Source organism: Grammomys surdaster, unplaced genomic scaffold (genome assembly GCF_004785775.1).
Source record: "Grammomys surdaster isolate TR1022 unplaced genomic scaffold, NIH_TR_1.0 170, whole genome shotgun sequence".
Taxonomy (NCBI): Eukaryota; Metazoa; Chordata; class Mammalia; order Rodentia; family Muridae; genus Grammomys; species Grammomys surdaster.
Window position 1 is genome coordinate 22,291,145 of NW_021604618.1, and position 27,506 is coordinate 22,318,650.

The window sequence follows — 27,506 nt, forward strand, 5'->3', positions numbered from 1 at the left end:
TTTCTTTCTTTCTTTCTTTCTTTCTTTCTGTTGTTATTGTTATTATTGTTGTTATTATTTGAGATAGTCTCACTGTGTTGTTGTCCTGGAATTCACTCTGTAGACCTTGCTGTCCTTGATTTCAGAGATATCTGCCTGCAGTCTTCTCTCAAGTGCTGGAGTTAAGGGTATAGGATACAACACCTGGCTTGGCATATGTGTTTAATTTCAGTACTCAGGAGACAGAAGGCTATTTGAGGCCAGCTTGATCTACATAGTGAACGCCAGGGTAGCCAAGCTACATGGTGAAACTCTTGTGTCAGATAAACAAAAAAAAATTAGGAAATCATAAAGGTGCCTGACTCTGATCTCTGGACTTGACATGTATATCCACGGGATGGCATAGCCACATAGTTGTGTATGCCTACACTGCACATGTGCCACAGATAAATAAATGCAAAGAAAAAAATTCTGGGGCTTAGTGCGTAAACATGCTTTGTGCATAAACCTTGTGACTTGTGTTCAGTCCCCAGAAACAATGCATAATCTTGTCTTTTGACTGTCTTCTGTGTTGTGGCACATGCACCCTCACATATCATGCACACACCATAAGTAAGAATAAAATAAAATTCTTACTGAATTGTAAAGCTAAAAATCATGAGATGTTGGCAGTAAATGCTTTCCTGTAATTTGTGTGTGGTGTGTGCATATATGGATGTGTGTTTCTAAGCATGATCATACATACATGTGTGCAGGTACATGTATATCTGTGCGTGCATATGTGTTTGTAGGTAAAAGCTCATGTCACGTCCCTCTCGCTGTACTCTGGAAGCAGGATCACTTCTTGAAAAGAGCTAGTTTAGCTAGCCAGCTGGCCCCCAGGCATCCCCATCTTTGCCTCCAAAGTGCTGGGATCCTAGCTGGCTGTCTTGCCTGCCTAGCTTTTATGTAAGTTCTAGGGATCCATACTCTGGTCTTAAATGCTTGAATGTCAGCACTTTATCCATCCACTGAGTCAACTCCCTAGCCTGTGTCCTATGTTTTCTAGTCATTATAAAGATTCAAGCATGTATGATTTTCTTTTATTTTTATTGTTTTCTTAGAACATTTTGTATAAAATAGTAGTAGTTATTTTGCATTTTTCAGGTCATATATGCTATTGGAGAGTTATTACTAGGCTGTTCTACTCTAGGCAATATGAGCTTGCTTGTGCTCCAGGAAAACTGTATGGAACATTGTTTGACGTATGCACCTTAGACTCTTCAGTCCTTGCAGAAGACCATTTTATGTGGTTTCTATTGAGTAAATAACCTGTATTTGGCATTTTTGCTCTTAATTAATGATAAATCTCCTTTGCTAATGCATTAGAGTGGCAGCTTGTTTACTCAGAGTCCTAATATATGTGTGTCTGACCTTTGAGTCTGTGTTAGTCTTGTGTTATTAGTACTTACAATCAGAAGATAGATCAGTATGTGACTCTTAAGTTTGTGGTAGTATTGGAATGACTTAGTAAAATTTTAATGTTCTCCTTTAACTTTAGGCATCTCTCAAAACTAAACCTATCCACACTATCATAAGGAAACGAGCTCCTCCATGCAACAATGACTTCTGTCGCCTGGGCTGTGTATGCTCCAGTCTGGCTTTGGAGAAACGCCAGCCTGCTCACTGCCGCCGACCAGACTGCATGTTTGGTTGTACTTGTTTGAAAAGAAAAGTTGTGTTGGTTAAAGGGGGATCTAAAACAAAGCATTTCCATAAGAAGGCTGCTAATCGAGATTCATTATTTTATGATACACTGGGAGAGGAAGGAAGGGAAGGAGGAGGAGGAGTCAGAGAAGATGAGGAACAGTTGAAGGAGAAAAAGAAGAGAAAAAAACTTGAATACAGTGAGTATTGACTTAAAACTTGTTATTTTTTTTTATAAGTATACTTTTTATATGTGTATGTACTTGTTTCAGCCAGTGGCTGAAGTCATGTATTTTCCTCAGTTGCTTTCCACTTGATTAAGATAAGTTTTTAACATTACACTTATTTATTTTGTATGTGTATGAATGTGGAGGTCAGAGAACAACTTGAAGGAGTCAGTTCTCTCCCTTTACCATGTGGTTTCTGGGGATTGAACTTGTATTGTCAGGTTTGGTGGCAAGTTCCTGATGTGCTGAGTCATCTCACTGGCCCTCTGAATTTTTTGAGAGTATTTGACTGAAGCTGGAGCTCACTGATGTGGCTAGACTGGTTGGCTAACAAATCTCCAGGGGTGAGTGAGTGCATGCATGCGCTCGCGCTCTCTTGCGCTCTCTTGCGCTCTCTTGCGCTCTCTTGCGCTCTCTCTCTCTCTCTCTCTCTCTCTTTCTTCCTCTGTCTCTCTGTCTCTCTCTCTGTCTGTCTCTGTCTCTGTCTCTCTCTGTCTCTCTCTCTCTCTCTGTATGTGTGTGTGTGTACAGGATGTGTGTGTGGGCTGTTTGTCCTCTTTCTCAGCACTGAGGACTAAACCCAAGACCCTATGTTTGCTAGCTAAAGCACTCTATAATTGAAATAAATCTTTAATCCCCTCTAAGATGTTTTTTATTTTTTTAACATGTGTGTGTGCCTGAATATTTGTATCATCTGCATGTAGGTGCTCTCAGAGGTCAGAAGAGACATTGGATCCTCTTGAACTTGAGTTACAAATGGTTGGACCATCATGTGGGTGCTGGGAACTGAACCCAGGTTTGGTTTATTTATGGAAACAAGGTCTCTTGTTGAGTTCAGCATCTGACCTCAGGGATTTCCCATCTCAACTTCTCAAGTACTGAAATACAGGTGGAGGTCTTTCCTACCCAGCTTTTTTGTAGGTTCTAAGGACTCAAACTCTGGTCTTAACTGCTTAAATGGCAGCACTGTATCCACCGAGTCATCTCCCTAGCCCTGTGTTGTGTATACACTACACATCTCTCGAAATGTGATGGCTCCCAGTAACCTCAGCATTTAGGATGCTGAGAAAGGATAGCTGAGTTCAAAGCTAGACTAGTTAATAGAGATTATCTCAATTGTCTCCTCACTGAAAGAAAAGCATAAAATGTCATCTAATAAAAAGTAGACATTACCTAACAAGGTAGAAAAACATCTCTGGATATTAGCTACATTGCTAGACTAGAAAATAGTACCTTTAAAGTAGAAATTACAAGTTACTGATAGGAATGTTTTAAAATGTATTAGATTTATTTTAAAAAGACCAACCATGTTTCAGAACTTGGGTGATGTTCATGAGTAGATGATGTAAGCCACAGACAGTGAAAACAAAGAAGACAAAGAAATTCAGTAAATCAGTAAATACTGTGTTAAGAATTTGAGCAATTAGTAAAAGTAAAGAGAATCCATCTGAACAATTGGAATAAATGCAATGATGTACAATTACATTTCTTTAAAGGGTTATTTGTATACATTCTGTAAAGATTAATCACAAGCATGATTTTGATGATGAGTTGATAGGCTTTGTGGTTTTTAGAATATAGTGACTTATATATAAACCAGTGAAGACTTAAACATGATTATAGAACAGTAATTAGTAACAGAAACCCAATGGCTGTGTAAAAATGTTAGCGCTTATAGGGTAGAAGTGGGAAAAATTTAGATGCCCACCCCTTAGTCCATCCTAGTCTCTCCTTAGCTTCTACTTTATCATAACAGTCACTAAAATTACAAATAGTTAAAGTTAATTATTGGATTTGAGTTCAAAGTCAGCCTGGTCTACAGAGTGAGTTCCAGGACAGCCAGAGCTATACAGAGAAACTCTGTCCCAAAAAAACCAAACCAAAACAAAAATTAGTTACCAGTAGGGACTATGACAGTGGATCTCCAGTATAAAACTTGTTTTTCTTATGCTTATTTCTTTGTAGGATTTTTACATATTTGTATGTTATAGCTAGAATGTAAATTAAAACTTTCTATTCTCACTGTATGAAATCTAGAACTTTATCATTCATTTTTTGAAATTATGGTAGACTTAAATGATTTATATAGTTACTAAATGCATTAGTCCATTGGTGTGGAGGAAAACTAACCTCATCGACACCTTGTGGGATACCGTATACATTTTGTAATCTTACTCTGAGGACACTTCATTATTCATTTTGCAAATAAATGCTTAATCTCAGTTTACTATCCAAGATTATATAGCTTTTCTGACAAGACTCCATGTGTTTTCTAGTGTGATATCTAAAGTTTCTTGAATTTTTATTGCTTCCTCCTTATTATCTTTTGGCTTTCACTATCACCTGTTTATCCTTAGGTTTGTCAAATGGTATGGCTGGCTGTGTACAGGCCATGTGGCTATTTGCTGTGGGCAATATCAAGCATAATAGGATAAAACCTGGCATTCTTGTTTCTCAAGCCCTCTTACATACAATTTTCTTGGAGACAGAACACATACTTAAGTAACAATCTGTAGTGAAAATTAAAATAATTGATCCTTATATCCATTCTTATTAGGGAAAAAAAACATTAGGAACAGAGGTGACTAAATATTGGCATCCAAAAGATAGCAACACATTAATGTTATGAACAATTCCATGCTGATAATTGGACAGTTCAGATGACAACAGTTCAACTCATTGGGAGACATGAAACTCATAGAAGTAGAAGAACCAATGGAACGGTTGTGTAAAACCAGTAATCCTGGCAGTCAGTAGGCTAAGGTTGAATACCTAAAAGTTCAAGGCCAGTATGGGCTACATAGTGAGACGTAGCCTTGTCTCAGAAAAGTGTAATTTCATCTTGTTAAAGAATTATGCTGATAGTAAAAGCACCTGTAATAATCATTGGGTTCATATTACTTTACTGTTAAATCCTGTAACATACAAAGGGAATAAATAACACTGACATGTAAAACTGTCCTGTAAAATTGTCTCATTCTAGGAGGCCACACTCATGTTTTACCGACACATTGACCTTACACGAAAATGTATAGCACCATATCTCTTATGAGTATAGATTCTAAATACAATTTAGCAGAATAAATCTAACTATGTATTGAAAGGCTTATCCATCATGACTAGAGTACAAGATTGAATCCCAGGGATCTGAATTTGGATTAACATTTGAAAATCAATCAACAGTCAGACATGGCAGTGCACATCTTTAGTTCTGGCATTTAGGAGGCAGAAGGTATATCTCTATGAGTTTGAGGCTAATCAGATCTATATAGCTCCAGGCTACATAGTGAGACTGTCTTAAGGGAGAGAAGGAGGGGAAGATATCAGTTTAACATAGTTTTCCATAACCAGAATAGACTTTTTAAGAAGCCATATAATCCTCTTAATGAACAATTTTAAAGAATTGACAAAACCCAGCTTGGCATAGAGGCACACACCTTTATTCCCAGAGCTTGAGAGGCATAAGTATGTGGACCTCTGTGAATCTGAGATCAGTCTGGTCTGCATAGTGAGTTCCACCACAGCCAGGACTGTGTATTGAGACCTGTCTCAAAAATATAAAAAAGAAAAAAGAATTGGCAAAATTTATTTTGGGAACACTAGAAACAGAAAGTCCCCTTTATCTGTTTGATAATGAGATCTATGAAACACTTTACAATGTATTAATCATAAAAGACCAAGCTAGTACTCAGTTTTCCCCAAAAAAGAATAAGGATATGTTTACTGTCACTTCTGCAACTGGGCATTTGTGGTTCTGGCCTTTAATCCTAGAACTCAAGAGGCAGAGGCAGGCAAACTCTGAGGCTAGCTTGGTTTACACGGCAAGTTCCAAGGCAGCCAGGACAACACAGAGAAACCCTGTATTAAAAATATCATTCATGGGCTGGAGAGATGGCTCAGTGGTTAAGAGCACTGACTTGCACTTCCAGAGGTCCTGAGTTCAAATCCCAGCAACCACATGGTGGCTCACAACCATCTATAATGAGATCTGATGCCCTCTTCTGGTGTGTCTGAAGACAGCTACAGTGTACTCATATATAATAAATAAATAAATCTTTTAAAAAAAATATCATTCATGTCTGTATAACATTGCATTAAACAGGCAAGTGTATTGCCATGGCCTGTAGTCTCAGCACTCAGGAGCTTGAGGTGGGAGCATTGCTCAAGTCCAGGAGTTAGACCAACCTGGGTAACAGCTACTGCCTTTTCTAAAAAAAAAAACTACACCCTGAAGATCCTAGCTAGTGTATTAAGATATGTAAAGTATCCAGATAGGAAAGGAAGAAGTAAAATGAACTTTTTCTCTTTTTTATTAGATATTTTATTTATATTTCAGATGTAATCCCCCCCACCCAGGAACCCCCTATCCTATTCCCCCTTCCCCTGCCTCCACAAGGATATGGGCCCACCCACCCTTCTACGATTTCCTCCACACTGGGGCGTCCAGCCCTCATTGGACCAAGGACCTCCTCACCCATCTATGCCTGACACTGTCATCCTCCCCTACATATACAGCTGGAGCCATGGGCCCATCCCTATGTGCTCCTAGTGTGGTGGTTTAGACCCTGGGAGCTCTGGTTGGTTGGCACCATTGACCTCCTCATGGAGCTGCAAACCCCTTCAGCTCTCTCAGTGTTCTCTCTCATTCCTCCATTGGGAACCCCATGATCAGCTCAATGGTTAGCTGTGAGCCTTTGCCTCTGTGTATTTCAGGCTCTGGCAGTCCTCTAAGGAGACAGCCATATAAGGCTCCTGTCAGCATGCACTTCCTGGCATCCTTCCTGTCTGCCTTTGGTGAATGCACAAGGGCTGAATACCCAGGTAGAGCAGTCTTTGGACAACCCCTCCAATAGAGAGAAAAATCCTAGGTCAGCTACAGCAAGCTGCTAGAAGTATGAATTAATTTAGTGAGACCACAGAATATATCATTAGCATAAGTAATGTATAAGCAGCAGACAGTTGAAAATTGAAATAAAAAGTCTCATTGAAAATAATATCTAAGGATTGGTGGGATTGTTTAGCCAGTAAAGGTACTTGCTGCCAAACCTGATGAACAGAATTTGGTCCCTGGAATCCACATGTTAGAGAGAGAGAGAGAGAACCTACTCCCAAAAGTTGTTCTCTGGTTTATACATGTTTTGTTTTACACAGGTGTGCCCCACCCCAATTTAAAAATAATAAAGAGATGAGGCATGATAAAGTTGACAAAAGGTGTGTGTGTGTGTGTATACATACACATACTTCATTTTATTCTCTAGGTTGAAGAGTAGGTACTTGACAAATTTGATTAATAGATGAATAAATTAATGCATACGAAGATAACTAAAGGTCTTAGGGAGCATCTGTTTGATTGTTACAAGTTACTCTCTTTTGTGAGGGAGCATATCTTGTTTTGGCATTGCTCAGTGCTGAACTTATTATTGCTAAAAGCAACTTAACATTTTCACCGTATCTTCTCTTAAGCTGTATGTGAAGCAGAACCTGAGCAGCCTGTTCGACATTACCCACTGTGGGTGAAAGTAGAAGGTGAAGTAGATCCAGAGCCGGTTTATATCCCAACCCCTTCTGTCATTGAACCTATAAAACCATTGGTGTTGCCTCAGCCGGATGTATCTTCTACTACCACGAAGGGCAAACTAACCCCTGGAATTAAACCAGCACGAACATATACACCAAAGCCCAATCCTGTGGTAAGCCTGTTTGTTGTTGTTGTTTTTAATGTAAGTTCCATAAGATATTTGTAAAGGTGATAGATTTCAAGTAGAGCTTTTGTTAATATTCTGGCAAGAATTTAGGTAGTGTGTTTGTAAGGCCCTTCCTCTCTGGCTCAGTTAGTTTATTTGCTCTCATTTTAGCAATGTGATAAAAGTGGAGATGAGTAGTAATAATTGAAGATAGCCAAGTTTTTCTTCAAGTTCATAATAGAAAGTAAACTTTTTCATAATCTGTTAATTTATTTGTGTGTGTGTTTGCCATATGTATATAGATGCCCTCGGATGCCCTCAGAGCTCAGATGTGGTTGTGGGATCCCCAGGAGCTTGAGTCAGACACAGTTGGGAGGCAGAGGCAGAGGTGGATCTCTGAGTTCAAGAGTTCTAGCCTGGCCTACTATTGAGAGTTCCAGGATGGCAAGAGCTACACAGAGAGATCTTATATCAAAAACAAAATAAAACCAAAAACCCAACTTTTGGGATGGAAACAAAAGTTAAATTCTTCCTTTGGATTCCAGGATAAGTTTTTTCCTTCTATCATTATAATGCTCTGTTTTATTATTTGAAACTTACAGATACGAGAAGAGGACAAAGACCCAGTCTATTTGTACTTTGAAAGTATGATGACTTGTGCCCGAGTTCGAGTGTATGAACGAAAGAAAGAGGAACAGAGGCACCCGTCTCCACCCCTGTCTCCATCCTCCTCATTTCAGCAGCAGAGCTCCTCTCACTCTAGCCCTGAGAACCGTGTCACAAAGGTGAATCGCTTGTTTCATAATAACCTTTTAATTTCCAGTTCCCTGTGGCTGGTGTTAGAATTTTTATTACTGTCATCATGATCTTCTTTGTGTTTCCTATAATGTATAAATAAACCCATTTCTCCTCATATTTATTTAAATAATGTATCTCTCAGTGTTTGTTACTAAAATCCTGATGATGTATAATGTAAATTATTTTCTAAGTAACTCAGTCATTATTAAGAATGCTGAAGGTAAAAAGACTACTGTTTATTTATCTACCTTTTGGGGTGGGCAGGATTGTATAAGATAATAATACAACTGAGCAGATGTGAAGTTGTGGATTATTTTACTAATTATGTCCTCTCTGTAGATAATAAATACTTTTTGAGTTAAAGTATTTCTGTATTGCTTCCTTCTTTAGGAACTTGATTCTGAGCAGACCTTAAAGCAACTTATTTGTGACTTGGAGGATGATTCTGATAAATCACAAGGTCAGAATAAAAACTAGATATTAACAGTTGATAGTAGTTATTAATGTGATTCTGAATTATTTATTGGCAAAAATTCTTTTTTTTTTTTTTTTTTTTTTTTTGGTTTTTCGAGACAGGGTTTCTCTGTATAGCCCGAGCTGTCCTAGAACTCACTCTGTAGACCAGGCTGGCCTCGAACTCAGAAATTCGCCTGCCTCTGCCTCCCAAGTGCTGGGATTAAAGGCGTGCGCCACCACCGCCCGGCCTTGGCAAAAATTCTTAAACCACTAATCCATAATACAACACTGTGCATTTTCTAACCTTTGCAAAAAATACAAAGAACAAGCAGAAGTATTTCCTCATTATTTGCTTTAATATCCATAGATTAGGTATTCTATTTCAGAGAACATAAGAATTATCTCAATGAAAAAATTTTTTGTTTTCAAGTCTCAAGAATAAGGACATCATTAGCTATTAAAATTTATCTTAGGTCTTCCATAGCCACCACCATTGGGCATGTGTAAAGGGAGAATAGAAGAAAAAGTATCACTTATGATCTAGAAGTCTCTATTGTCAGAATTTCTATGAAGAGATTATTAGCTCAACAAATAGTTAGCTGTTTGTTTTTTGGGTATTCGGTACCTAAGCAGTGACACTCTTATGTTGACATAGTATGCAGTAAATAAAATGTTTTTGTTTTACATTTAAGAAAGAGGAGAAGGCTGCTTGAGACCATTTGCATTCTGGGGATGATTGAGCTGGAGCCTGTATCATTGACACAACTCTAGCACATTGGTTGAGAAACTCTACTATAGAAAATTGGTGCCTTATGAAATACGTATCTTGTCAGTGTGTCACTATGATTAGGGATACATTGGGAACCTGAATCATCTGTATACAGTGGAGCAACCATATCTAGAGGCATAGCAGAATTTGTAGTAGAAACTAGTGATAGAATGTGCCTTAAAAATTGTTTTTTCTTTTTAAATTACATTTGTTTATTTTATGTGTGTGAGGGCAGTGGACAAGTACATACTTACCATGACACACACATCAGAGGACAACTTACAGGAGTGTGTTTTTACCTTCCATCGTATAGGTTCAGGATTGAACTCAGATCAGCAGGCTTAGTCACAAGTGCTGTCTTACCATCACTTTTTTGTTTTTTTTGTTTTGTTTATAAACAAAAACATACCTTTTTTACTATTTAATGTTGATTCTTGTCTTTACATGTTTCAAAGCAGGCTTATCAAGTATCTGTGTTTGGCCTGTTTAGACATCAGAACAATAACTCCTTTCTCTTTTTGTTTGTTTCTTCTCCCTTCTCTTCTCTTTCCTTTCTTTTTTCTTTTCTTTCATGTATATGAGTGCCCTATCTGCATATACACCTGCATGCCAGAAGAAAGCATCAGATCTCACTATAGATGATTGCGAGCCACCATGTGGTTGCTGGGAATTGAACTCAGGATGTCAGGAAAAGCAGCCAGTGCTCTTAACTGCTGAGCCATCTCTCCAGCCCAGAACAATAACTTCTATCAAGTAAACTTTACCATAGTTATAGATTATACTTTGCAAGGCAGTACTTTTTTATGTTTGTGGCCTTTTAGAGAAGTGCTAAGGAAATTTCCCTTTTGTGATATTTTTTGAGATAATTTAGACTATGGGATAGTGAAGACAAGTGTCTAGTTCTATGAGATCTTTTTTTTTTTTTTCCTGGAAAACTCCAGAATGTTGAGTTTACACACTAATTTAACACTGAAATGAGACAATGAGAAACTTCAATTTCTTTCAAAGTTCAGTACCATGCCTTTAATCCCAGTACTCAGGAGGCAGAGAGAGGCAGGTGGGTCTCTGTGAGTTTGAGGCCAGCCTGATTTACATAGTGAGTTCTAGGACAGCAGGGCTTTATTTCACAGAAATCCTGTTTAAAAAACCAAAAGAAAAAAAAAAGGTTTCCCCCTGTCCCCATCAAAATTTAGTACAGAATGTCTGTGATCTGTGATGTAGAGGGTCTCTTTCTGTTTATTTTTTTAAACAGAAAAGAGCTGGAAATTCTCCTGCAATGAAGGAGAGTCCTCTTCTACCTCCTATGTACATCAGAGGTCACCTGGTGGTCCCACCAAACTGATAGAGATCATCTCAGACTGCAATTGGGAAGAAGATCGAAACAAGATCTTGAGCATTTTATCTCAGCACATCAATAGCAACATGCCACAGTCACTTAAGGTGGGCAGCTTCATCATTGAGTTGGCTTCTCAGCGGAAATGTCGGGGTGAGAAGACCCCCCCTGTTTATTCTTCTCGTGTGAAAATCTCTATGCCATCAAGTCAAGACCAAGATGATATGGCTGAGAAATCTGGATCAGAGACTCCTGATGGTCCATTGTCCCCTGGGAAAATGGATGATATCTCTCCTGTGCAGACAGATGCCCTGAATTCAGTGAGGGAGAGATTACATGGAGGCAAAGGTCTGCCTTTTTATGCTGGGCTTTCTCCTTCGGGGAAGCTTGTGGCCTATAAACGTAAACCCAGTTCAACTACATCTGGGCTTATCCAGGTGAGAATTATATTTAATCTGGGCATAGTACCTTTTTATACTTAGCTAACATCATGGGGTTTTTTTGTTTTTTGTTTTTGTTTTTTTTACACCCAAACCCTTTGTTGACCTTAGGTCATATTTTCTTCAAGTTTTTTTTTTTTCTGAGAACTGGGTAATAAAACCATTATTTCTTATTATGATAAGTGTAGATTAGATGAATAGATTAGATAAGGCAAACTACTGTTATATAAACAGATATGGAACCTTTTTATAAGCTTTACCGCATGGGCTCTAGTGATCCTAACTAAGCAAAAATAGGCATTTAATTTGGGTCTTAGAATATCTTACTGGCATACAAATTTCAAAACAAATCTATATTACTAGTTACAGTAGAGATAATTTGGCTTTATAAGTTGAGTGATGGTGGTACATGCCTTTAATCCCAGCACTCTGGAGGCAGGATCTCTTGAGTTCAGGACATCCAGGGCTAGAGTGGAACCTTTTCTGTAAAAAGAAAACCAACCAATCAAAGATAAGTACTATATGTGAGCAGTAATAGGGAGAGGAGTTGCTTATTTTCATTTGCTTGTTTTACAATAATGGATTGAACCTAGGTACTCTATTAACCACATTGATACCTCAGGAAAAAATTTAATTTATAAAGTAAGATGTTATTCAAACACATACAGGTTTTGTTGTTGTTGTTATTGTTGTTTAAGTGAACTGTAGTTACTTTTTTTTTCCTTTTTTATTTTGAAATTTTGTGAGGTAACAATAACTCTTTCTGATAGTAAGTTAAGCAGTAAATTGGCTTATAGAGTATTCTCTAGAGAAAAAAGTTCTAAATTAAATGTTAGCTGTATGCAGGCATGTTAGCACATGCCTTAAATCCCAGCACTCAGGAGGCAGAGGCAGGCAGATTTCTGAGGTCATGGCTAGGCTGATCTATAGAATAAGTTTCAGGATAGCTTTGGCTACACAGAGGAACTCTGTCTTGTAAAGAAACAAATTCAGCTGTATAACTTGAATGAACAGTCAGTTTATAATACATGTTGAACATTCTAAATTTGAAATTACGATCATCAGCAAATAGAATATTCCACAACTGCTTTCTTATAATGGGTTATAGTCAGAATGCTAGCACACTAAATACTATTATGTAAAGTTCCTTACATATATGTAATTGTATATAACCTAAATAACTTTTGTGCTTTGACTTGGATCTGGTCTCCAAGACAGTTTATTATGTATATCTGAGAATCCAAATGCTGCTTTTTTATCCCAGGAATTTAAGATAAGGAGTGCTCAACCTGTATAGACTTTAGGGAAGATAATAATCTCCAATAACAGAGTCTATACAGCTAAAAAAAAAAAAAACTAGTATTGTTTACTTCTGGATGAAAAAAAAATCCCCCCTTTTTTCTTTTGGATATCAGATTTGAGGGATTGAGGTTGCTGATCTTCCTGGGAATAATCAAAATTAGCAAAGAGTAATTTTGTTTTTTTGGAGTGGGTTGCTATAGATATTTTCTTTACTGTTTCCCTATAAATTTGAAGAGTAGATGGCTCCATTTTCTGTCTACTACTTGTAAATGATGAGACAGAAAAGGTTATGGTCTCCAAATGTCATCCAGTAGTATATGACTAGAAAACATGAGTAAGAAACTATGGAGGCTTCTGTGTTTTCCTAACATACATTAGTATGTTACACGTTACACACATGAGTAAGTTGCTGCCTAAAATGAACAATTATCAACTCAGGCATCAAAAAATGTGCACCTCATCTGTTCACTTTATTTTGACCATTTAGTGACTGCATCTAGAAATATTCTGAGTTTGTGCCAAAATTTTATTTTGAGCATGTTCTGTTTATAATAAAGTTGTCCCTTTTGAAAACTAAAAACTGGGACAACAGATATGACTTTGCAATTGTACACACTGGCTGCTCTTCTTCTATAGGACTCTGGTTCACTTATCAGCACTTAGAATGGTGGCTCACAGTGGTCTGTAATTCCAGTGTCCCCTTCTGGCCTTTGTGGACACCAGGCATATACATGGTGCACAGGCAAACATTCCTGCACATAAAATAAAAATAAATAAAAATTTAAAATCTTAGAAAAAGGAAAAACAAAAACTGGAGTGATTTAATAGCTTAGGTTATTATAGCAGTCAATGTCTTGTAACTTCAAAAGAAGGTTGTATTTTTTTTAAGATATAAAGGATTCTTAAAAAAACCTTGTGTGACAGCTTTTATACTTTTCTGGTCTCAGAGAGATTCTGTGGATCATGGTTATTCTTTTTGCTGATGATTCATTAATAACCACAGTTGCTTATTAAAGTAAAACAATTAGATGAATGGTTGAATACAGTTACGTCTTTTACATACCTATAATGCAGAAATGAGTTTAGTTTCTAAGATTCTCTATTTCCACATTATAAATGAAGTTCAAGTTAGTTCAGATATCAGGTGATACCATCCAGTTACTGAGATTATCCTGAGTAGAAAAGCTTCACTTTCTTTTTCCCTTTTACATTGAAAACATAGACTTTAAAACACCTTATAAAAATGAAACCCCTGTCAAGGGAGAGGAGTTAGCAAGAGAATTTTATCTTTACAGAATTTCTCTTTGCCACTTGTTTCAGGTTAATGGTAAGAGTTACCCGCAGGCTAAGTTGCTATTGGGACAAATGGGGGCATTGCATCCAGCCAATAGGCTAGCTGCTTATATCACAGGCAGGTTGCGACCCTCAGTCCTGGACCTCTCAACCCTCAGTACTGTCATCTCCAAGGTAGCATCCAATGCCAAGGTGGCTGCATCCAGGAAACCACGCACCCTGTTGCCTTCAACATCCAATTCCAAAATGGAATCTTCTGACTCAACAACAAATCGCTCTGGGAAGAATCCGAAGGCATTTGTTCCAGCAAAAAGGCCAATTGGTAAGTAAGGGAATGCATATGGTTTGGAAAGGCCTGTAATTTAATGTTGGCCAGTGAATATAATATGAAGGTTATAAAAGTATCAAAATACAGAATTTGGTGTTGTTATTAATGTCCTTACCTTAAATGTTTTCAAGAATAATTCTGATGACCTATGATGTCTGACAAATTGAATTTTAGTTTTACAGTCAAAAGACTTTGAGACTATATTAACATAGAAAAGCCAAGGTTTTGTTTTAAAATATTTTCTTTATTTTTCCTATGATAGTTGAGGTTTTTAATACCAATTACATGCATATTCCTTGTACTTACAAATCTAAGATGCTAGCAAGCACTAGAAGAATGGGTTAGTATAGGGTAAAAATAAAAAGCTCTTGTAAAACAATTTTTTTAAAAAAATATAATGTTCTCTATATTTCTGTTTTGTGTATGAAAATTTTTTTTCCTAACATTTTAGTGTACAGTATGTATTAAATTGCCTTCTTGAAACATTGTTTTAGTTGAAAGTTCTGTGGTTAGTTTATGGAATTTTTGTTTGTTTGTTTCAAATACCTTTAGGAATGTTAAGTAAAAGTGTCAGTTTGTCTTCATTTTTATTCTTCTAACAGGAAATTGAAATATATGGCTGAAGGCTGGAGTGAAGATAGAGGATGGGCAGTTAATGCTTTAAAGAGAACTTATTTATGCCTCTTTAGAATGCAGCTTTACAGTCTTACTCTGCTTTTAAAAATGTGTTTATATTTTTAAAAATACGTAGTAGTTAACAATTTTGTAAAAGGAGGAGCTGCTGAGGCAGGAGGAAATGTTAGAAACATACTTTAAATTTTCAATGGAGAAAGTAATGGTATGTGTTGGGAATCTTGTCCTTCCCTTTTTCATCTGTTTTAGGTGATAAGGTTAGTAACTGTTGCTGTGTGTGTGTGTTCTATGACATGGTTTCTATGTGGCCCTGGCTGTCCTGAAACTTGCTCGTTTTTGTAAACCAGGCTGCCCTCAAACTCACAGAGATTTACCTGCCCCTGCCTCTCTAGTGCTGGGATTAAATTCATGATTCAACTGTGCCCAGCTTGCTCTCATTTTCTTTCTTTCCTTTTTGGTTTTTCGAGACAGGGTTTCTCTGTGTAGCCCTGGCTGTCCTGGAACTCACTCTGTAGACCAGACTGGCCTCGAACTCAGAAATCCACCTGTCTCTGCCTCCCAAGTGCTGGGATTAAAGGCGTGCGCCACCACTCCCCGGCTTGCTCTCATTTTCTTTTAAGTGTCGTAAGAATTTAGATATATTGTGCAGCCTAAAGAAGTTTAATCTGAGCATTCAATTTTATTTTTTATTATTATTATTTTTAATTTTAAAATTAGAGTTATAGCTGGGCAGTGGTGTCGCATGCCTTTAATCCTAGCACTCAGGAGTTGGGGACAGGTAGATCTCTTGAGTTTGAGGGCAACCTGTTCTACTAAGTGAGTTCCAGGACAGCCAGGTTTATAGAGAGAAACCCTGTCTGGGGAAGAGGGGGAGAACAAAAACAAAACCAAACAAAACAAGCAAACAACCAAAAAATAGAATTTTAAAGCTTTGCTTTGGGTAGAGGACAGTCTTTGGTTTTTTTTGTTTGTTTGTTTTTTGTGTGTGTGTGTGTGTGTGTGTGGGTAGTAATTGGTACTTACTGGTGGGTTGTACTTTTAAGAAATTGACCCAGTGGGTACAACTAATGTTATAAGCACAATCATCTAGTAGGAGGGGCACCATAAGAGAAATGAAGATTTTTGACCTGAAAATTTTTATTTGCAGCAGCTCGGCCCTCTCCTGGTGGTGTGTTCACACAGTTTGTGATGAGCAAAGTTGGTGCCTTACAGCAGAAGATACCTGGAGTTCGCACACCTCAACCCCTTACAGGGCCACAGAAGTTTAGTATCAGGCCTTCTCCAGTAATGGTCGTCACACCTGTGGTTTCTTCTGAGCAAGTTCAGGTGTGCAGCACTGTAACTGCTGCTGTCACTACTTCCCCTCAAGTGTTTCTAGAGAATGTTACTGCTGTGCCATCTCTGACTGCTAATTCTGATATGGGAGCTAAAGAAACTACTTATTCTTCTAGTGCCTCCACTGCTGGGGTTGTTGAGCTCTCTGAAACTAATAACAGCACCCCTGTAACATCTACCCAGTCTACAGCCACTGTGAACCTTACCAAAACTACTGGGATAACTACTAGCCCTGTGGCTTCAGTTTCGTTTCCTAAACCATTGGTAGCATCTCCAAACATAACTCTTCCTGTTGCTTCCACTGCCTCCACCTCCATAGTCATGGTGACCACAGCTGCATCTTCCTCTGTGGTGACCACACCTACTTCATCACTCAGTTCTGTACCTATTATACTCTCAGGAATTAATGGAAGTCCACCAGTGAGCCAGAGACCAGGTAAGAACTAGTTCTTTTCAGCTGCTTTATTATTAAGCTCCTTAATAGAATTTTCCAGTTGTAATAAAATAAAGAGTTTCTACTTTAGACATTGTCATTTGTAAATGAGTTGGCCTGCATTCATAGCTATCTTGAGATGCATGCAGGCCACAGTTAAGATATGCCTGAATACGTTTTAGAGTTTCACCCATAGTATGACATGTTAACATTCCTAAAACTTTAAAATTCTACAAAACCAAACCCTAAAAATAACAAGAGCTTATGGCTAGTTGTAGGGTTAGGAATGACCACTGTCTTTACAGTTCTGTAGCCAAATTCCAGAGTGTAGGAATCGGCTCTCTTCAAGAGATTATCTGATTGATAGGTTAATAGGACTAAAGTTTAACCCAGGGAATAATACTAAAACTCAAAAACAAAGTGGAAATGATGGCTGAAGGACAACGATGTAAATAGGAACAGAGCTCTCAGCCGATAGAAAGAACAGCCATTAAAGTGACGTGAATGAAGGGCAAACGGCTATATGATGAGAGCCATGGCTATACATCTCTAAAGAGGGAATTTCATATACAGCTGCTGGGTGAGTTACTTTTTTCTTTTCCCCTCTCTTCTTCCCCCATCTCAGAAAATGTTTCTGCATTTATAAGAAAATATACAGCAGTGACATTTTCTATAATAGTATACTTATTTTGATGTTTTTATAAATTTTTATTTTATGTATTTTATTTTGTTTTTCCTGTTTGTGTGTCTCTGGAAGCCGGCTGGCCAACCTCCTTGCCTGCATTCTTAAAAGGTGTCATATTCATTCCTAACTCTCATTATTATACTTAGTTGATAAAATAACCTGGCCAAAAAAGCAAGTAATAGAGGGTTTATTTTGACTCGTGTTTTTTAAAGATTATTTATTTATTTATTTATTTATTTATTTTTATGTATGTGAGTACAATGTAGCTGTCTTCAGACATACCAGATGAGGGCATCAGATCTCATTACAGATGGTTGTGAGTCACCATGTGGTTACTGGGAATTGAACTCAGGACCTCTGGAAGAGCAGTCAGTGCTCTTAACCGCTGAGCCATCTCTCCAGGCCCTTGACTCATGATTTTAAGGGTACAGTCCTTTGTGGTCAGGAAAGCCATGGCAACAGGAGTATGAGTCACTATGTCACTGTGTGTCTAGAACTTAATGCTTCTTATGCTATCTAGGACCCAAACCTGTGCAATGGTGTTACCCATATTCAGGATGGATTTTCCCTCTTTGGTTAAACTTCCCTAAGGAACAACCTCACGGACATGACCATAGGCTGTTATCCTAGATGTTTCTAAATCCCATCAAGTTGACAGTGCCCATGAACTGACACAGATAAAACTAATAAGAGATAAGGAGACACATTTTTATGTTTAGTACTTATATCTTGTATTCAACTTTTAAATAAATTTTTATTTTCATTTTTTAAAAAATTTATTTTAGCCTGGCAGTGGTGGTGCATACCTTTAATCCCAGCACTCAGGAGGCAGAGGCTGATCATCTCTGAATTTGAGGCCACCCTGGTCTGCAGAGTGACTTCAGGACACCAGTGCTACATACACTGAGAAACCTTATCTCAAACAAAATAAAAATTGTTTTAATTTTATATGACTGTTACCTGCATGTATGCAAGTACACCATGTACTTGCAGTACCCACAGGGGCCAGAGGAAGTTATCAGATCCCTGAGAATTAAAATTACAGGCAACTGGTTATAAACTACCTTATAAGGATTGAGAACTGAACCTGGGTCCTCTGGAAGAGAAACCAGTGTTCTTGACCTGACCACTGAGCCATCTCACTAGCCCAAATTTAAGTTGGATTAGATTAAAAGAATTTAGGGTAGTATACTTATTTATTTTTGATAATTTTATTTATTATTATTTATTTATTTATTTATCTATTTATTTATTTATTTATTGATACAGGGTTTCTCTATGTAACAGAATTCTAGCTGTCCTGGACTTGCTTTTTAGACCAGGCTGGCCTCAAACTCAGAGATTTGCCTGCCTCTGCCCCCTGAGTGCTAGAATTAAAGGTGTGTGCCATCATACTAGCTTATTTTGATAGTTTTTAAGTAAATTTTTATCAATATATTTGTTGTATCTGTGTATGTCTGTGGACCGCATACTTGCAGTGCCCTCAGAATTCAAAAGAGGGCATAGGGCATGGGATCCTCTGAACCCAGGTCTGCTGCTAAAGCTGAGCTGTCTCTCCAGCTCCTAATTTTTTATATTTAAATGCAACTACCTCTAGAAGAGCAGCCAGTGCTCTAAACATGAGCAGTCTCTTCAGCCACTATGTGCATGTTTTAAAAAGTGTGTATGCCTGCCTCCCTTTATGTTTGTGTTCCTGGAGGGTAGAAGGGGCTTTAAATTCCCTGGATTTGGAATTGCAGGCAGTTTTTTTCAGCTTCCCAACATGGCTTCCAGGAACTCCTGTCTTCTTGAAAAGCAGCGATTTCTGAGCCATCTCTCCAGCCCCAAGATGCATATTTTTGTTCAAATTGCGTAGTCTTATTTTCAAAGGTAATAAATTAATAAATTGTCAAACTTAACATATTTTATTTCTAATATCAGATAAGTATACTAATTAGATCAGTTTTGTTTGTACTTACTATGAGTATTATACCTATTTCTTTATCCCAGAACTAACACTAAAATATACTTTTCTCATCTTGTATTTCCAAATAGTTCTTCTATACAATAAATCTCATTACTATTAATGGTTTGAAATGTCTTTGTCGTTATTGTTGTTTTTCAAGACAGGATTTTTTCTGTGTAGCCCTGGCTGCCCTGGAACTTGCTCTGTAGATCAGGTTGGCCTCAAACTCACATCATCCTGCCACTGGCTCAACCACCATCCAGCTTGAAATGTCTTTTAATTCACATTTTCTGAATAAATTTTTTACTTTTTTAAAAAACTTTTTTTTGTTTCTAACTAGGCTTTATTTTCTATTTCTTAGATATCTCTTAGTTTCATGCCATTGAACTAGGAGTTTTTTGTTTGAGACTATTTCCACAAATGCTTAAACTTTGTAATTTTTTAAAAGATTTGTTTCAATTTTATATGTATATAGGTATTTTGTTTGTATGTGTGTCTGTGTGCCATATGCGTACAATGCCCACAGAAGCCAGAACAGAGTATCATAGTCCCTGAAACTAGAGTTATAGCTGGTTGTAAGGTGTTAGGAATTGACCTGGGTCCTCTGAAAGAAAGGCCAATGCTCTTAGCCATGGAAACATCTTTGCAGCCCCAAGTTAAACTCTTTATTTTATTTATTTGTTATTTAAAAACCAAAGAGCACTACCATATACTTCATGGTATTTACTCCTAACACTATCTTTCTGAAGTACAAGCTGTGAAACAGAATCCTAGGACTAACTGTAAAGCAGAGAGTTGGATCATAATCTCTTGAACTTGAATATAAACTCAGATGTAAAGTTCTGCCTCTGCCTTTCGTTAGATAGAAGCATGTTTTGAAATGTATTTCTTGAAAAATTGATGCTTTTCCTTTTAAACCACTCTAAATCTAAAATTCTACAATATCTGGGCAATTACTCAGGTCTAAAATACCTTTTTCTTTGGCAGGCAAGATAATTCAGTAGGTAAAGGTACTTGCCTCCAAGCCGGATGACCTGAGTTCTAGTCCCAGGTCCCATATGATAAAAGAAGAGAACTGTCTTCTACAAGTTGTCTTCTGATTCATATACACATAAGATATATACATAAATAAATGTGATTTATTGTTTGTTGAGACAGGGTTTCTTTGTATAGGCCTGGCTGTCCTAAAAGTCGCTTTGTAGACCAGGCTTGTCTCTACCTCAAGAGATTTGCCCATCTCTGCCTCCCATATTCTGGGATTAAAAGTGTGGATCACCACTGGCCAACATGCGATGATGAGGGCGACGAGTAGCCAAATGTATCGGTCTGCATCTTAAATCACACTCTCAGGACAGAGGCAGGCATTTTCTTTTCCGTTTGAGGCCAACCTGTTTTCCATAGCGAATTTCAGGATAGTCAGGGCTATATAAAGAGATCTTGTCTCAAAAAATAAAACAAATTATAGATTATTCTTAGCTATAAATAGTATACTATAAAGGGAAAGAATTTCACTAACTTTATAGTTTAAGTAAGACGTTACTTGCAATTATTAGGTCTTATGTAATATTATTTTTACCCGTATGTTCTTAAAGATAAATTCTTACAGTAGCCTCTCATTTTTCTGTTTTCCAGAAAATGCCCCTCAAATTCCAGTGACTACCCCACAGATCTCTCCTAACAACGTGAAACGTACTGGACCTCGATTGTTGTTGATTCCAGTGCAGCAGGGTTCTCCTACGCTTAGACCAATCCAAAACCCACAGCTTCAGGAACAGCGGATGGTCTTGCAACCTGTTAGAAGTCCAAGTGGAATGAACCTATTCAGGCACCCCAATGGGCAGATTGTCCAACTCCTACCTTTACATCAGATTCGAGGCTCTAGTACCCAGCCCAGCTTACAGCCTGTGGTGTTTCGGAACCCAGGTATAAAGTTAGAGATCTTTCAGATGAGTTTTGTTGTTAAATCACTTGACTATGTGATGTGTTTGGTATGCCAGAATTTTTCTTTCTCAGACTCCTAAATGGAGGCATACTTTGAAAGACTTGATGGTATGAGCAGTGGTGATTTAAGCTCTTTCTTTTTCTTACAGGATCTGTGGTGGGAATCCGACTACCAGCTCCTTGCAAATCTTCAGAGACTCCATCATCTTCTGCTTCATCCTCTGCCTTCTCTGTCATGAGTCCTGTAATTCAGGCTGTAGGGTCTTCTCCAACAGTAAATGTCATTTCTCATGCACCTTCATTGCTTTCCTCTGGATCTAGTTTTGTCTCTCAGGCTGGTACACTGACTCTGAGGATTTCTCCTCCTGAAACTCAAAACCTTGCAAGTAATAAAACAGGCTCTGAAAGCAAAATAACACCCAGCACTGGTGGACAGCCTGTGGGCACTGCTAGCCTCATTCCTCTGCAGTCAGGTAGCTTTGCCTTGTTGCAGCTCCCAGGACAAAAGCCTGTCTCTAACTCTGTTCTTCAGCATGTTGCTTCCCTTCAAATAAAAAAGGAATCTCAGAATACAGACCAGAAAGATGAAACAAACTCTATCAAAAGAGAGGAGGAAACTAAGAAAGCTCTGCCATCAAAAGATGAAGCTATAGACCCTGAGGCTAATATAATGAAGCAAAACTCAGGAATTATTGCCTCAGAAGATACCTTGGATAATTCATTGGATGATGGGGGTGATCTTTTGGATGAAGAAACTTTTAGGGAAGATGCCAGACCTTATGAATACTCCTATAGCACTGGGTCTCACACAGATGAAGACAAAGATGGTGATGAGGAAACTGGGAACAAGAATCCGAACAATCCAAAAGAAAAACAGACTGTTCCAGAAGTTAGGGCTGACTCTGAAAATATGGATATTGTAACACTCCAGAACATCAGAAAAGTACAGCCTCAAAAGTGTGTTGAGGTAAAGGTCGAAGAGCAGCAGGAGTCAGACAATCCAGAGAACCCAGATGATTTTCTAGTCCTCTCTAAGGAGGAAAGTAAATTTGAATTATCGGGGAAGCAAGTTAAGGAACAGCAATCTAACCCACAGGCAGAAGCCAGGAAGAATTGTGAAGACTCTCTGGGGAAGGATAGTCTTAGAGAGAGATGGAGAAAACACTTGAAGGGCCCCTTAAATCAGAAATACATTGGATTTTCCCAGAACTTTAAGAAAGAGTCAAATGTTCAGTTCTTTACAGAAATTAAGCCATGTCAAGAAAATTCTGAACAGGATATCTCTGAATTTCTTGCAAAAAGTGGAACTATTGAGAGCGGTGGAGTTTTAAAAACTGAGGATGGTTCTTGGAGTGGCATTTCTAGTTCTGCAGCCTTCTCCATTATTCCTAGGAGAGCTACAAAAGGAAGAAGAGGGAACAGACGTTTTCAGGGTCATTTACTTCTCCCAAGAGAACAGATGAAACCAAAGCAACAGACAAAGGGTGGGAGAAGCAGTACTGACTTCACGGTTTTGGATTTGGAAGACGAGGATGAGGAAGATGAGAATGAAAAGACCGATGATTCTATTGATGAGATTGTGGATGTTGTGTCTGGCTACCAGAGTGAGGAGGTTGATGTAGAAAAGGTGGTGAGCCCATTTTTTGTTGTGACTGAAACCTCGTGGATTTAAATGATTAGAGATAGCTTTTCTAGAGCATCACTAATACCTAATGTATTCATTTGGGTGCCTAGGTTTAGATCATTATTATTAAATGACTAGTATTTAAGACAACACTTTGTGTCCTACTCATTACTCTTGTAAAGGTGGCTTGATCCTTTGGAGTATAGATGCTGTAAAGTGCCTACTAAGTTGAACTTTTAAGGACATCTTGAAAGTCCTACAATCATTTGATTGCAGTGGTTTCTGTCACATTGTCTGTGATGTGATTGGGACTTAATCTGATACAGATAAACAATGACAGTATGCCTTTAAAAGTAGAGGAGAAGGAGTTTGTCTCTATTTAGAGGAAAAATTTTCTTCTTAGAGAAAAACTGCAAAGTTCCACCTAATACTTTGTTTACTCTTACCTGAAAGTTGCTTTGTAGCTTTCAGTATTGTGTTGGTACTATAAATTCTATTTTTTTCTATATTTTAGACTTTGACCATTGTCTTTTACAATGTAACCTTTATAGTTTGTTTTAATTTTCTTGAGATTTTTCTTAATAGGTTTCCTATTTATGGGACTATTAACTGAAGTAATTAAGGGCCAGACATGAAATAAGACAAGAATTAGATTACTTTTTTTTTTCTATAAAGGGCCAGATAGTAAACATTTTACACATTGCAGGTTAAATGATCCATTGCTGTGGTGTGTGGGGCAGTCACAAACCTGTGAGTGAAAGAATGAGGCTGTGTTCCAGTCACATTATAAGATGGGTCGTGGTCTCTGGGTTTATGAGCACTAGCATAGGGTCAGGTGTGAAACAGCTCGTAGACATCTGCTTCAGGAGCACAGAAATTCAGTTGTCAACTCAGTTCTCAGGAGCAAATGATAGAAGCCTTTGTACCAATTATATTTTAGAATCTCTCTTTCTTGAGATAGGTTTAGCTCTTATAGCAACTGCTATTTCCTTGTTAATACCTAACTGTTTTATCAATTACAACAAAAAGGTGGTAGTTTAAAGCTAAAATAGCTGAGCATGGTGGTGCATACCTTTAATCTCATCAGATCTTTTGGATTTGAGGCTGGTTTGCTCAACATTGGGAATCTGCCTCAAAAACAGTTCCCTCAAAAAAACCCTTTAAAACATTTTAACCTTGTATTATACCTTTGCCTCAATGTTTGACTTATAAGTAAGGATTCAGCTCTAACATTGGATAATTTTTATATGCATTGCCTTATACTTTCTGTAGGCTAATCCTCTTCAGGGACATAAATCTAAGAATATAGAGTTTGTATTGTTGTATTACACAACTTATTGTACTTTTACAGTCTCCTTTTTTGAAGTCAGTCTGAATAGACATTACATCAACAAACAAAAAAAAAAAACCAGTTCAACTTTAACATTAGTGAAGACTTTTAACAGTGAAACTGCTTTTATAGAGCCTGTGGAGTGCTTTAATATTGCAAGGGCTCTTGTTTGGATATACTAATCTGACTTCTAAAAAAATACAAAACATTATGTGAATGAGCTCTAAAATATGAATTCTGTATCTATCATGTTTTCATGTTATGTCCCATGCCAAAATTATCTTTACACTTACTGCTAGGCTTATATTTGAATTATACGAGGACATTTGTGAATAACTAATTTGTTTTCTCTTGAGATTATTGGATACAATTTACAAAGTCTGCACTTAAGATCATGCGATAAATGGGTGTAGGATGCAGACCTATAATCAATGAGAAGGTAGAGGCAGGAGATTGCAGATTTGACCTGAAATACATAACATATGAAGTAGGCATACACCTTTCAATTCAAGTATTATAAGTCAAACCTACATTAGTAACTTTAGAGTCTATTCATTTTTGTTCCTTAGGGTTAATTATAATATACCTTATCTAAATTTAATGTATATTGCTTAAATTATGCTTAAGTTAAAGTGAGTAAATGATAACTTGTATTTAGTTAGTATCTATTAGCCTTATGGAGCCTTTAATTTGGGGTTGATTTATCTAAAATTATAAACATGAGAGTTTTAGTTAGATGATTAGGATACCTCTTTTTAAATTACGCCTCTAAAGTACAACGCCAGTATATATAAAGGTAACATGCTTTGTCTTTAGTTTCTGGCATTAATGAACACTACTTTTAAAGATGGACTTGGAAATATCTGTTTATCCCACATAACATAGGCAACTTTGTAAAAATATTCAGTGAGTTTCTGGGACCAGTGCTCAGTGTTCAGTTGCTTCTGTTATGGTATTGTAAGGAACTATACTTGAGATTATTTTTAAAAACTGAAAAATTTCCAAAGCTTTTATTCTGTGGAGTTATAGCCCATTTCCATGACTGCCTTATATTAATATGTATTGATTTATGAGCATTTGATCAGATAATAGTTATTAAACCCTGTTAAAACAGAATTTCCTGTGGATTTGAGGGGATTAGGGGTTGGTATTGAATTGAACCCAGGGCCTCAGCATATATGATCAAGTTTTTTTTTTTAAAGCCTTAAGGCATCGTACCTAGTGTTGTCCTCTAGAAATAACATCAAAGCATCGAATATAGCCTGCGTATAGAAACTTTGTCCAGCCTAAGGTTAATGGTACCTGCTTACTACACATCTATGACTTACTGTAGTTACTGATATTAACTCTAATCATGTTGTCTTTCTGACTTAATTTCTTTGTATGATTAACAAATTTAGCAGTATTAGTACTCAGAGTAGATCACTATTTGGAACTAGTTGGTTTAATAAGGGGGCATCTGATTGAGAAGTTTAGGTATGTGTGTCTCGCAATATATTATTTACTGTCCTAATAATCTATTTCAGAATAACTATGTAGACTATATTGAGGATGAAGAGCAAGTGGATGTTGAGACAATAGAAGAGCTGTCAGAGGAAATTAACTTTACCTACAAGAAGACCACAGCAACTCACACACAATCCTTCAAACAGCAGTAAGTCTTACTTTCCTTTGGGTTGTTGTGCAGAAACAAAACCAAACACTTTGTTTAAAAACTCTGAGCAACAGACCCATTTCCATTATTCTTTTAGGAATTGTTGACTTGTTTTCTGTTTTTCTTTTCTCCTAGGTAGTATAGATGAGGCTTTGAAATAAGGAATGTACTTGCTTTGCCTTTGCTAACAAGTAGTGTATAAATATGAGTAACAAGCTTTTATAGACTGGTATACTTGTGTTAAAATACTAGTTTTGGCAATAGCTCCTGGGAGGCAGAGGTATAGACAGGCAATCTCTTGAGTTTGAGACCATACTAGTCTATATAGTGAGTTCTTGGCCAATTAGAGCTATGTAGCAAGACCCCCGTCTAAAATAATAAGTAAAATGAAGTGCTAGTTTTGATAATTTAAATAACCTTGGACAAGTTTATCATTTTTTTGAACCAATATGCTCCCCATTTAGAGTATAAGATGGAATAGTATACATATTGTTCATAATAGCTAATAAGGTCTGACTATTCAACAAAAGTTAGTTCCTTTATATTTCAGTTAAAAGCCATTAAAATTATAAATGTAGTTATTGTACTAGCTAAACAGGTGAGATACAAGTATAAAATTCTATCTGTTCCACTGATAAGACACGGGTGTGCTTTGGTGTGATGTCTTACCCCCGTGTTAGGAAGCTCTGTAGGAATTAGGAATGTGAGAGAGATAAGATGGAAGATGGCAACTTCTTTTGTCTTGTTTTCTGAGACAGTTTCCTAAGTGACTATCTTCACTCCACAGCTGTTTACAGGCGTTTTGAGTTATCTGTTAAGGTGAGAGAGTTTAAATCCCTTAAAACTTAATTATATTTACTAAATTCTGTAGTATTGCAGACAGGTAGAAAGTCCTGAATGTTAAACCTAAGTTCCTAAACGGCAACAAAGAAAAATGTAATTTTAAAAGTAACTTTTCCTTTCTTTTAAAAATAGCCAGTGACAGGAATAAAAGCTTTCTGAGAATAATATAGCTCCATAGACTATAAATGCTTAAAAAGAGTCACTGAGTGCATATAATATTCTGACATTGTGATTCATGCAATGAATTTTGATGTGTCTAAAATTTCTCCTATCTAAAATTGGTTTGGAGCTGCCCTAGTGGCTCATAATTGTAATCCCAGGACTGGAGAGGTTAAGACAAGAGGATCATTACTAGTTCCAGGCCAGCCAGGGCTACATAGTGATACTTTTGAAATGATTACAACCATGTATACATTTCTCATATAATATAGCTAACAAACTCTGCAAAGCTTGAGGAAAATTATATTGAGAGACATTGAAAAATTCAGTAAGTAGATATACTATGTTATTAGGCTGGGATAATAAGCGAACCAAGAATAACCATTATATACAAACTACAAAAGAACAGAAACTAAATTTAAAGGCAAAAATAGATCTGAGTTTGAGGCCACCTTGATCTACATAGCAAGTTCAGAATAGCCAGGGTTTCACAATGAGGCTTTGCCTGTGAATGAATGAATGAATGTTTTGAACACTATAGATAAAGTATACTGTTAATAAATTGTGGCCATCTAGTATACCTTGGAGAAAAGAAATTATAATTTAAGAAGTTTGGGATGGTGTAGTTT

General features: G+C 37.2%; 1 protein-coding gene across 9 annotated transcripts in view; it reads left to right on the top strand.

Annotated features, from left to right (window-relative positions):
* The window catches only part of Mga (MAX dimerization protein MGA), an 88,221-nt gene that overhangs the window by 47,632 nt on the left and 13,083 nt on the right, over window positions 1-27,506 (top strand). For 5 of the 9 annotated variants that reach the window (XM_028766895.1, XM_028766893.1, XM_028766894.1 and 2 more), the window contains exons 9-18: window positions 1,520-1,865; window positions 7,356-7,582; window positions 8,179-8,361; window positions 8,765-8,834; window positions 10,852-11,369; window positions 13,995-14,289; window positions 16,076-16,699; window positions 20,959-21,249; window positions 21,417-22,894; window positions 25,748-25,875. In XM_028766895.1, coding sequence (XP_028622728.1) covers window positions 1,520-1,865; window positions 7,356-7,582; window positions 8,179-8,361; window positions 8,765-8,834; window positions 10,852-11,369; window positions 13,995-14,289; window positions 16,076-16,699; window positions 20,959-21,249; window positions 21,417-22,894; window positions 25,748-25,875 — 4,160 coding nt within the window. The remainder of the gene's footprint in view (window positions 1-1,519; window positions 1,866-7,355; window positions 7,583-8,178; window positions 8,362-8,764; window positions 8,835-10,851; window positions 11,370-13,994; window positions 14,290-16,075; window positions 16,700-20,958; window positions 21,250-21,416; window positions 22,895-25,747; window positions 25,876-27,506) is intronic. The other 4 variants (XM_028766896.1, XM_028766897.1, XM_028766898.1 and 1 more) reach the window with 4 other exon arrangements.